The sequence below is a fragment of the Stegodyphus dumicola genome, chromosome 9 (genome assembly GCF_044657685.1).
Source record: "Stegodyphus dumicola isolate Sdum_Otavi_A_Nest chromosome 9, ASM4465768v1".
Classification (NCBI taxonomy): domain Eukaryota; kingdom Metazoa; phylum Arthropoda; class Arachnida; order Araneae; family Eresidae; genus Stegodyphus; species Stegodyphus dumicola.
Window position 1 is genome coordinate 112,204,491 of NC_140776.1, and position 12,730 is coordinate 112,217,220.

Here is a 12,730-nt window from a genome sequence, read left to right on the forward strand (position 1 = left end):
TATTTTTTTACTGTGTGTTTGACATTCTCCTAAATGTAAGTAAAGGAACAGAGGGAGCATATTAAAATTTAGATTTCATAATTTTTACAATTTTTTTTTTAATTTAAAAATGCCAAAACATGAATATTTGTATAATTTAAAACGTTTTTGTAATTAGAAGTATATATCTATGACCAATAAATTAAAACACTATGAAAAAAAACTGTATGAAAATAACAGCAGATTAATGATTTTTGTAAACACAGTGTGTACTGATCGTATGTTAATTGTAAACTAATTTTAATGATACAGAAAATTTTAAAAATTAATCAAATCTGTGTTATTTTAATCAGGCTTCTTTATCATAGTTTATAATAATAATATTTAAAATAGCCTTTAATTTTATTTGATTCAAGACTGAAACCATTTTCTCTCCTTCCCTTTTCCCCGTCTGTTCAAGATACTGAATGTTATCTGCATATCTAAGAATTTAATAATACATATATATATTTAATATTGTAGTCATAGTCTTCTAGTGCCTATGTTAATAACTGCAGATTGAGAAGTGATATGAAATATTTATTCAAATTAATGTACAGTAAATGCCTCTTAAAATGTGATCACAGTTAATGATATCATTCAGATATTGTTACTGAATTGCCAATGCCCTGCCCATTTGTATATAAAAACATGAAAAATACATCGCGGATTGGGATTGAGAATTCAGTTAATATAATCAAAATACTATAGTAGCAATTTCTTAAATTAAAATTGCCAAATGAAAGAATTACCAAATGACAGAGAAATATCAGGAAATAGGTATGGTCACAGAATAACTTAGTTTTGATTTCAGTCAGCCATTTGAAATTAGGCAAAAAAGCAACCTTAGTTTGACATAGATTTTGAATAACTCTATCCATTTTAAGGGTGTTCAGACACAGATCCCTCTTCTTCAGAACCCCCCCCCCAAAAAAAAAAAAAAATCTGTGAAAAAAATTTCTGTAAATATTTACATGAAACTAAGATTGCCTTTTTGTTTGATTTTTAAATTTTAGATTGCCTTGTTCTCTTTTGGCAAGGAATGCCCTCCAAATATTAAGATTAGGAATACAACATCAGTAAAATGATTTCCAGAAATGTTATGAACAGCTCATACATGAACTTTTGCATTAAAGACATTATAAACACTTCATCAATAAGACTTTTGCATTTTCTTAATTAAATTGCTGTGAAAATATATATTTATGTGTTTCTAGTTATATTTATATTAAACTGATTAAATTCCCTTGCTATTTTAAATGGAATTTTTGTCTTTTCATTTAATGTAATCATAACATCCGTGGAGAAAAGTGATCATATTAGGAGCAGCCTACTGTATACTCTTTAATGATATTTGTTTAAAATTTATATATGTATGTTTTCTTTTTTTAGCCACCTAAACCACCACTAAGAAAAAATAATACATTTAATGCCTTAGAAATAAAGATACCAAGTCATGGTGAATGGACTAACAGAATTTTAGCGAATGCTAAAGGTTAGTTCTTGAATTTCATTTTAGATAACTCTGATTTCATAAATTATAAATACTGTTATGTACCAGTTTCTCTGTATCTTATATATATAAACACATTGAAGAGCTGTAAGATTATGAATTGATTCCATCAGTTTTCAAATAAGGCCACATATCATAAAAGAGTATAAATAACAAAAGGTTTTGAAATAATATAAACGAATCTGCTATAGCAGGGTTCGTAGCGGTCCTTACAAGTGCTTATAAGTCCTTATATTTGAAAATAAAATGTAAAGGCCCTTATAGGTGCTTACTTTTTCTTTAAAGCCCCCCCCCTTTTTTTAGGTGCTTATTTTTTGCTTTTAGTGCTTTTTTTAAATGCACTAAAAGCGCATTTTTCCCCCGTACCAAAGCCGAAACTAAATAAACAACTTTTCTTCCTTATATGGAATGTCAGATGGTGAATCATACTCCCAGAAATAGCTTTTCCCCCTTTCTCTGCATTAACATAACCTATGGTGCGCGAGAGAGTACAGACAGGTGCACGTCGTTCTATTGGTCTAAGAAATGCAAAAACCGTAGAAAATTCCGGTACATTCGGTATTCTTTTCCTCCCACCCAAATACTACACACGTTTGAATTTCTATCAAGATTTTAATAATTTGCATTCTCGTTCCGTGTGGTCAGTTCATATTCGTGTTTACTATGATCGTTATGCTTTTATTATGTATGAATATTTATAATAATATAATTGCAGTAGCTGCTGAAGTGTAGATAAACTTCCAAAAATGGGTGTATTTTTACGCAGATTAGCTTTCTAAGGAATAATATTCGGAATGGCTTAAATAAAAGGAAATTAATCGGATAGTCAAAATATCCCCCCCCCTCGATACATTATACAGTACGGAGGTTGGGAGGTTCTACCGTTGAAGCAGCGGACTTTTTTTTGTCACTGTCCAATCTGGATTGAATAGGACTAAAAGTTTTGTGGTCTACCCAACCCAAGCGAATTCCGGAAATTTAACGCAGTCTGTTCAAAATTAGAATCAAAAACATCCCAGATTAGTAAGTCTCTTTCTTTTCCTTTATTTAGTTCTTTATTCTCCGAACACCGGCACCTGTTGATTCCGATTGCGTAATATCACGTATGGAAGAATTACGCCACACGTATTACACCATAACGTTTGCGGTATTTTGTCTGAGATTTATTTATGCACACTTAAAAGAGTTCCATTGGTCTATTTTTATATGATGCACATATCGAAATGTCAAAATCGTTTATTTAGCCGAGAAATTTAAAGAATGGCTACAATCTCCCCCCCCCCTCCTCTTTTTCCAGTTACACTCGACTATACGGAATATTCGGCAGTTTCCGAGTATGCGGGTTAGTTAAACTCTTACTGTTAAAGGATGACTGCATGAAGCAATTTCCCGTCTCCAGATTTCAGAAATGTTCCTCTTTTTTACTTAAATTATCTTGCTTGGAATATGTGTTAAGGGAAAACTGTTATGCAATGAAAATTTAGAAAATCTTCAGAATTTTGATTTAAGTTAAATTATTTAAATACTAATATGAGTGGAAAAATAAATTGTATTTATTATTAGGTGCCAAGCGAATACAATTAATATGGCTTATTATTATTTATTTTCTATATTTTGAACTGAAATTTCATCATTAAATCTTGTAATATAGTTTAGTTCTGCATAGTTTTTTTTTTCCTCTCATCGTAAACTAATTCTGTAAATTGAACTGTCATTTAAAATTTAAAAAAAAATAAAATTAATTGTTTTCCATGGTTGAGGTAATCTCATTCTCTTAATAAATATTGCATTGCTCATATTTTAAATTGCAAGTCTAATTTTTCTTTTAAGATTATGCAGTTGTGTATAATGTAATTAGACAGGTGCTTATTTTTTTCTTAAAATGTGCTTGAAAAGTGCTTATAGGTGCTTATTTTTTTAACTAAAATGTGGCTACAAACCCTGTATAGCAGTGGTCACAAACTCAAATTGCACACAGGCTGAATACTCAATCTGAAAACAGCCGACAGCCCAGAATTTGTTTTTATTTTAATAAAGTAAAAGTTATTTATCAACAATATGAAAATATTTTAACTACATTTTAAATTTTGCTTACTTAATATTTATCAAAACATACATAAATAATAATAATGACAATGCAAAAGAAAAAATTCAAATTAATTCTTTACCTGAAATCTGAAGGTTGGTATCTGCAAGAAATTTCTGTTGGTTACACTTTGCAATTCAAACATACAAAGATACGAATATTAAATTTTCAGAATGAGATTTTATTTATATAATTCTAATATGTTAATTAATCATTAAATAAGTTACTTTAAATTATACTCAAAAGAAAATAAATTAGCCAAATGTTTTGAAGTTTTCAGAGAAAGCTTTCCATATGAGACAGAACTTGAGAATAAATACTGACAAGCTAGTATCTTAATCTAGTCTCTCTTATTTATTAAAGTTTCCTTCAATATGTAAGTAAACACACACACACACACACACACACATATATATATATATATATATATATACAGTCAAAAGTTGTTAATCCGAACTCGTGGGGACTTCGGCAATTCCGGATTATCGATTTTTCCGGATTATAGATCATCAGTTTAAATCTGGTAAGATGGCATGCAGAAATTACAAAATTAAAAATATGAAACCATAATTTATGAAATAAAGAACAATTATAATCTAAAGGACATCAAAATTTACAAAAAGAAAAAGCTTAATATTTATTTGTTTACATTATTAAAAATTTCTTTCAATGTAAGTTGTTTAAGTTGCTTCTGTTCATGTGATAATACTTTCTCTTTAATTCTATTAAACAGAAATAATTTTTTGTTTAGTTACAAAGTTCCACTGTTCAAGTCCTATAATTGCTGTGTCGAGAATACCGACTAATTTGTCAATCAAAATTTTTTCGTTTTCAATAACCTCTGTCACTTTCTTCACTATCGGAAGCGAATTATAATGACGAGGAACTTGTTTTATATCATATCAAAGACGGAGCACATCGAGATGAAATACTACATTTGGTAAGGAATTATAAGCCAAATAAAATAAAAACATCTGCCCTGAAGATAAGGATAGTGCTGACAGATCAACTTCCAATTCATTGCGCGCTGCGGCGTCCCCCCCCCCCCGAGCAGCGTGAAATTGATAAACAGATTTTGGATTTCGAAACATACTTTCGCTTTAGATCCTTTACATATTAACAATTATATATCGGAAATTCTATTTGATATAATCAAAAGTTTAAGCTTACTTTTATAAAATTGCTCTAACAGTCTGCAAAAAATAATAAGCCGGATCCAATTCAAAGATTAAGGAAAAACACAATCTGCAACATTAACTGAATTAGATAATTTTAGCTTAGCTTACACCGTCCGTTATACATTAAACACGCATGCGTAAACGTTTTATGAGCATGCGCACAAAAGCATATTCGCAGCCGTAAAGGTCTTACGTGCCCACGTAAACGCCTATGCGCATGCGTCAACGCGCCGCATGTGCAGAAAGTTTGTAGCTTTGAGGTCTGGATTATAGATCATTCCGGATTATGAGTGTCCGAATTAACGACTTTTGACTGTGTATATTTGATTGTAAATATTTGCCTCAGAGAGAAATTACTAAACATTATCATCACATGTTGTTATACTGATTGGTCAATCAGGTTCTTTTCTTATTAATTTTCAACTGTGAGGAAAACCTGTTCACATATAAATGTATTCCCAATCAAAGTGGTTATTTAGAGATTTGAGAAACACACCAAGGTAAAACATAAAACTAGGCATAGCAACAGCCTTGTATTTGGTGTATATTTTAGACAAGACTCTATCGATTTCAAGGGCAAACATGTACAGGTCCCTCTTCATCAGCAGCAAAGAAATCCGCAATGATGGGAAATCCACAGCTGTATTTATGCCCAAAAGAAGTAAAGTCAACAAGAATGTGGCTTCATCTGTCACCTGAAATGATAACTAAAATTTAAAAATTAACTTAATAGAATTTTAGAGCTGGATTGGAATTATAATCTTTAACTAAACAAGAGAAATCTGTGCGGCTGTGAAAAGCTACTAGAAAATCAAATTCTCCTATAGAAAGAAGCTTCTTGTATAATTTTTGGAGACCCAAAGTCAAAACAATGATTAAATTTCCAATTATGATTATCTATCAAAGATTTGTTTCTTTCTTCTTTTCAGACATAAAATATATATGTAATAAAAATAAGTTTAGAAGTATTGATATTGTAAAAAATTTGATTGCCAAGATACATAGACATATTGATGGCATATAGAAATGTGGGTTCTATTTGGTGACTGTTCTGCTTCTGACACCACATATGCTTGATGAGACTGAGCATTGTCATCCATTAGCCAAAACTCTAAGCCAACAACACTTTTAAACACTCCAACTTGGGGTTCCATTACCTCGTCCACATATCTTCGAGCAGTTACAGAACTTCTTTGAAAGATGTGCAGTTCGGTGCAGCCATTTGACATGATTCCTATTCAAACCATTAAACTTCATCTCTTCCCTTCCGCAAATAGCTCTCAGGTGCTTTTTATAATGAAATAAACCAAACCAAACCAAAATAGAGAGATCTATATCTGATTACTCTCGAAATTGATTTCATAATCTACACCAATTGCTTTTCTGTTTAATTTTAAAATCCAGAGTTTCTTTAACATTAAAATAAAAAATATGATACTACTTTTTCATAAACCTTCTGGTTGGGTATCCTATAAACAGCCCTTTTCTAGATAAATATGGACAAATTTTGCTGAAACATTGTGCTTTTTTTTTCTGTGTGTGTGTTTATATGTGTTGTCAACTAAACGTGCTGTCAGCTAAAGTGTCTTATCAGCTAAATGCCTGTAACTGTTAAATGTATCGGTTAAATGCCTGTGTCAGCTAAATGGTCAGACCCTAGACCCGTCACTAAACAATACTCAGGCCCAATCATCTTGACTCTGTTGAACATGATGATGGTACCAGTCTAAACGGGTCCTTCTGGAAGCTGGAATGAGTGGGACACAAACCATTGATTTTCTTGCATGCAGTTCAACCTCGGTAAGCTTTTGTGCAACAGAAGAATGGCTAATTCAAGTTCCTGTGGCAGCCTGAAGGTCTAAAACCAGATCTCTTGTAGTCGCTTTGCAGTTTCTTTGAACTGACAATGACAGAAAACGGTCTTTTGATGCAGTTTTTGCTCTTGGTCACCTTTGACCAGGCTGTCTATCAACAGATCCAGTGCTTAAAAAGCAACTCCAAACTTTTTATATGACACTTTAAGGGATATTCAAATCTTGGGCAACCTACATTTGTGTTTGGTCTTCCTCAGTTCCACCAATTATTCGCCACTTTTGATCTTAACTTAATTCCTTTGAGTCATAACTACTGAATACTGATCACTCTCAGAAACCACATTCAATTTAAACATTACTACTATTTTCAATGTGCATTCATTGCGCACCACATTGTCAATCGCCAAATTTACATATTTCTAGCACTAACATATGCAGAGGGGTGCGATTTGGTGTTCAATTTTATTTTATTAACCAAAATAATTACAGTATTGGGCATTGGTTGGAACATTAACTTAGCGAGCATATTTTTCCTCATAATCCTTCAATTTTGATGACCAGTGGTTATCTATCTGTATATACGTGTGTGTGCAGAAAACATATACAGAACACATGAGACACTAAATTGTTTTATATATAATATATATAAAACATATATGTATAGAACAGAGTTTCTTAAACTGTGGGTCGCAACTCCCATGGGTGTCACGGAACCTGCAGCAGGGGGTCGCCAAAAATTTTAGCACCTTTGATATTTCTTTAACTTATTATAATAATTTTACAATTACCAAATGTTTTTACACTCTGTATCTGAAAATAGATAAAGATAAGACAATACAGACAAAGAAAAAACGAAAGCGTTTAGACGCATTCTTTTTATAATATAAACGCTCATTTTACTTGCTTTATACGTGACACTGTTATTTTGTCTCTTATTTAAAATTTTCACATTGTTCCATGTCTTAAAATGAGAAATTAAAGTTAATGGCCTGAAACTGCTATAGTATATTTTAGTACAAGTAAAAAAAAATGACAGTTTCACTCACACGTGTGTCAGATTTGCGCAATGCTTGTGGGGTCCCACAAAATTTTCATTAATGTTATGGGGTGCTGGGTTTGCGAAAAAATCTCGGTGATAAAAAGGGGTCACAACTGAAAAAGGATTAAGCCCTGCTATAGAATATAATCAATTGCTATATATGTAGAAAATATAGATATAGAGAGAAAATATAAGTTCTAAATAACATTAATTAAAAGTAAATTAAAAAGCCTATGACATGCTAAAGCTTCAAAGTAATAAATCAATAATTCATAATAATTTATAATAAAACATTCCATATACCATCTCCAAAGAACAGAAATTCAATTTAAAACCATGAATTAAGAGTAGAAAAAAATTTTAGTCAGTATTTTAATTAGTATTTAAAATTAATATTTTTTAGACCTCCTTTGTTTTAAAAACATAAAAATCTGCAAAGAAAAATCTTTAATCACAAAAATACCAAAATCAAAAGTAAAAATTTTAAGTATAGAAGAAGTAACTGTTATCATTGATCGCAGATTAATCGACTTATCAAGGGGAATAAACCAATTTGCCATCAATTAACAACTAAATAGAGAGTGTTTTGTCTTACTTCCGAGTAAGCATCCAGTGGGTATCTATCTGTATATGTTTGGGTGTGTGTGTGTAGAAAACAAAAAAGTAATAAACCAATAACTCATAATAAATTTTAAGGATTATATCATTTTTGATCTTAAGATTTTGAATTACTTTTTAAATATTCTAAGTGTATATTTTTGTATTTGAGTTTGAAAATGAGAGTGTTGGGGATATATCTTCTAAAATGAGCATCCCGCTTAATTGTGTTCTTAGTGAGCAACTTTAATTAAAAAAATTATTTGATGAACTAATGCTTTATTTTGATTTTGTGACTTACGATTTGGATATAGCAAAAAATTTGATGCTTACTTGGAAGCAAAATGAAACACTCTCTATTTAGTTGTTGTTAATTGATGGTAGATTGATAAGGGGGTTGATTTATTCTTCTTGATAAGTTGATTAATCTGTGATCAATGACACTAGCTACTTTTTCTACACTTAAAATTTTTACTTTTGATTTTGGTATTTTTGCAATTTAAATATTTTTCTTTGCAGATTTTTATGTTTTTAAAACAAAGGAGGTCTAGAAAATACTAATTAAAATACTGACTAAACTTTTTTTCTTTTCCTAATTCATTGTTTTAAATTGAATTTCTGTTCCTTGGAGATGGTATATTGAAAGTTTTCATATTATACATTAATATGAATTTTTGGTTTATATAGAAAATATTATATATATAGAAAATAATCAATTGCTTGTTTCATGTAGAATCTCCTATGGCAAGATCTGAAACAAATTTGATGGATGCCTTAAAATCTGATTCTCCTATTATACCAACGAGGAAGAGTAAATTTGAGACCTTACGACACAGTAAGCATGCATTTGTGTTAATGCTATTGTATGTAATTATGTGTAAAATATGGAATTATATGTAAACAATTACATTATTATTTCCATTAACTACTATCACTACTTCCATTAAACTACTATTGTTGATTATTATTACTTCCATTAAAAATTATATTATTACTTTCAGTATATATGGAATTGTGTAAAATATGGAATAACTTGTAAAACTTTTGTGGCATTATATGTAATAATGTAAAAACTATGTTATTACATCCATAAAACTATTATTTTTCCATTATTATCATTTCCATGAAAAATTATATTATTACTTCCATTATGTGGAATTATAGTACCCACTGCTTATTAAAATCATTTTCATATAAAGAATATTTTTACAATTACATATTTGATAAAATTAAATCTTTTACAAACAACTATTCTAGCTGTGTTTCATATTGTTCAACAACAGTTTTTCAATTGCGCTCTCAATTTTGTAAAACTACCAGTAGCTTTTTTGATCACCATCTTTTAGTTCAAGAATTTTTCTTAAAATTTGCAGTGTGTTTCGATTGATGATGGCACATCATCACTTTTTATGTTTCACGTTCTCAGTTGCTTTTTACAGTTAACAATTTCATACTCAGTTGTTATACACTTTGTCTCAATATTGTTGTGAATTCACACATACTCTGAAAATGAATCCTCATGACTTCCCTCACTGATATCTGAAACATTAGCTGTAGTTTGAAATACCTGTGTGACTTCTACATAAAGCCACATTTTCAGCAGCAGTTTTTAACTAATTTTAAGAGATTAACCCTCCACATTGACTATGATAAACATAGCCTCTAGTAGAGATATGGACTTACGTATCTCCTCTGAAGTGTTTGCATTTTCACGAAATTCGGTGCTCTTCATTATTTACTGAACATACTTTATATAATGGCATTTGAAAGTTTTTATAATACCCTACAATTAAGGACAATATTAGAAGTTGTATTTGGAGGAAAAGACATTAATGCTTTTGAGAGAGAGAGAGAGATGTGTGTGCTGCACAGTTATCTAATGAGTAAAGCAGTTTTTTTTTTCTTTTCTCAGTAGTTTTTTTTTTTCTATCACATTTCAAAAGAAAATTACCAAAAAATACTATTTGTCATCCATTAGTAGTTGTTATGGTAAGTTAGAAGTAAATTCTTGACTCCTTCCAAACATTGACGTTTCAGTGCCATCTTCTTAATGTTGGGTCCATATTACACATTAATAAAACTGTAACTTATTTCTTCAGTTTCTAAAACCAACTGCTGTTTCACTTTTAGATGTCAATTTTTGTTCTGGCAGTGTACTGTTATGCAGTCCAGTTTCGTCTGTATTTTAAATTCAAATGTCTTGTATTCATTTAACAGCTCACAAAAATGTGTTTGTATCCAGTTATCATCTACACGATGATCTGCCTCTTCTTTCTCACCATGCAATTTCTGATGAATAATTTTGGATTTCACTTTCTCCAGCTTGTGAGCCATATATGAGTTGATATAAAATTCTCTCTTAGCATTTAGCAAATTATTGGAAAAAATGTAGAAACATAAGCACTTTTATCTTGAAACCATTCTAGAGAAGCAATTTCAACATCTCTGGATTTTCTATCTCTTTTTTGCAGTTCCTGGAGATATTTGCATGTTTTCTTCATTAATTATAATTTTTTTGTTTAAGTAAATTGCACAGTGTTATTTGAGAAATTCTCTCATTAAATATAGTTTTCCTCTGACTGCAGTTACCAAGAAAATTAAATTTGTTCAACTATTTGTCCTTTTCTTTCAGGCTTAGATCTTTTCACTTGGCTTTTTGACAAGTTACAATTAACTTGTCAGTTAACTTGTATACTTAATGTATACAATTAATTAAAAAAAAACTCTTCTAGTGATTTATTCAAGTTTTAAAATTTACATTTCTTGCTAGCAGAAATATTATCCTTTCTCTTTTTAATGTACAGTAATGCTTAGAATGTTTCTTAAACTTTTTTAAAACTCTCTGTGAATGTGTTGAATCTATCTCAGAGAATTTTGAAGGTGAAAACCTTAAAAGATGGGATGCAGAAGTTGTACTTTCACATCTTAATAGCTGGTATTTGAGAAGGAACCCTCCTTTATTTATAGTGTTCTAAAGAATTCCTTCTACTGCCACTCTGAATTAAATATGGACAATGATATCTGGAAACAGTGTCTTACAGGTACATGGTCCAGGAGATAGGAAAAATGCTGTCAAACCCATGTAACTGAAGCATTACATACCTGAATGATAAAGACATAGTCCTCAATATGTCAAATGAATGAATTGCAAAAATTGATAGGTACAGATAGGATATTCTGACTTTGAAGAATCAGTCTTTTGCCAGTCTGAGTTTAATAAGTGACAGAAATGAATTTAAGTAAAAGGTGGTTTTTTATTGATTAATATTTCATTTATTTTGGTTCCTGGAAATCTGAACATAATAAGCAGTTGAGTTTATTAACCAGCAAGTTTAATAAGGCAGCAGGTACTATAAAAGTAAATATTTTTGAAAACTTTTTAACTGATTGTGCTTAATTCTAGATCTGAGGAGGCATACATTACAGCTAGCAGAATCATCAGATCTGTCAGGCTTGACATTATTGAACAATCAAAAGAAAATTCGTTCTGACAGTTTGAAGTCGGAATCACCAAGGAACAATCAGAGCCCAATTCCTGAAGGCATACCAATTGAAGTAATACAACAGTATGAAAAGATGAATCATAAGGTATGCATTTATAATTATAAAATAGCTTTGAGTGTGTTAACTATGTAGAATTATTAAGAAATAAATAAAAACCAAATCATGACATTTTTTCAATATATCAAAGGTTTTGTACTTCCCCTGCTTTTTTGTTGTTGTTCAACCTCAGTAATATTATAGTAATAAATAATCAGTAATATATAGTAATATTTTAGAATAATAAGTAGAATATATGAAATATATATATATATATATATATATACACGCAGGGTGAGACAAAAGTAACAGAAATTAAATGATTTAAAAAGTATAGACAGAAGCACTATGCTTTTTTTTCATAGAAATGCACAGGAAGAGAAAGACATGAGGTTTGATATGTTGTTGTTGGAATACATTTTTGTACATAATTAAGATTACATTTTTGTACATATTAAGTCACAGATGTTATTGGCTATATAGTGATAGGTGCAAGTAAGATTTTAAGTTATTTTAAGTTGAAGAAAGAAGTTGTTTGCCATCATCTATCTGACCATGTTTGTACCATGTTACTTTACTTTTGTGTATATGAAATATAATTACTTACTTTAAGGAAATGAAAATCCGATTTTAATTTCATTTCACCTTCTCCACGGTACAAATAATTATGGTACACATAAAGAATAAAACTTCAAAAACTTGAAATGTAATTCTAGTAAAATTTACATCATATATCAATAATAGTACTTGTCAGTCTTCATGCAGCTACCTTGAGCAAAACAAAGCAAACAAAAAAGGATTATATTTGTTTTTTTCATTTTAGAGAATTATTTTAAAGTGAAACAGTTAAGTTGTAATAAAAAGGAAATTTTGCATTGTTAATAATTTTCTTGTTTAATAATCTTCAGCAACATAACAGTAATTTTTGTTTAATTTTCCCCTTCC

The 12,730-nt window shown here is 30.2% G+C and overlaps 1 protein-coding gene across 2 annotated transcripts in view; it reads left to right on the plus strand.

The window, feature by feature from the left end:
* Positions 1–12,730, plus strand: part of Rip11 (Rab11 interacting protein) — a 153,255-nt gene that overhangs the window by 128,748 nt on the left and 11,777 nt on the right. For both annotated transcript variants that reach the window (XM_085823922.1, XM_085823923.1), the window contains exons 8-10: positions 1,411–1,513; positions 8,979–9,080; positions 11,649–11,833. In XM_085823922.1, coding sequence (XP_085680048.1) covers positions 1,411–1,513; positions 8,979–9,080; positions 11,649–11,833 — 390 coding nt within the window. The remainder of the gene's footprint in view (positions 1–1,410; positions 1,514–8,978; positions 9,081–11,648; positions 11,834–12,730) is intronic.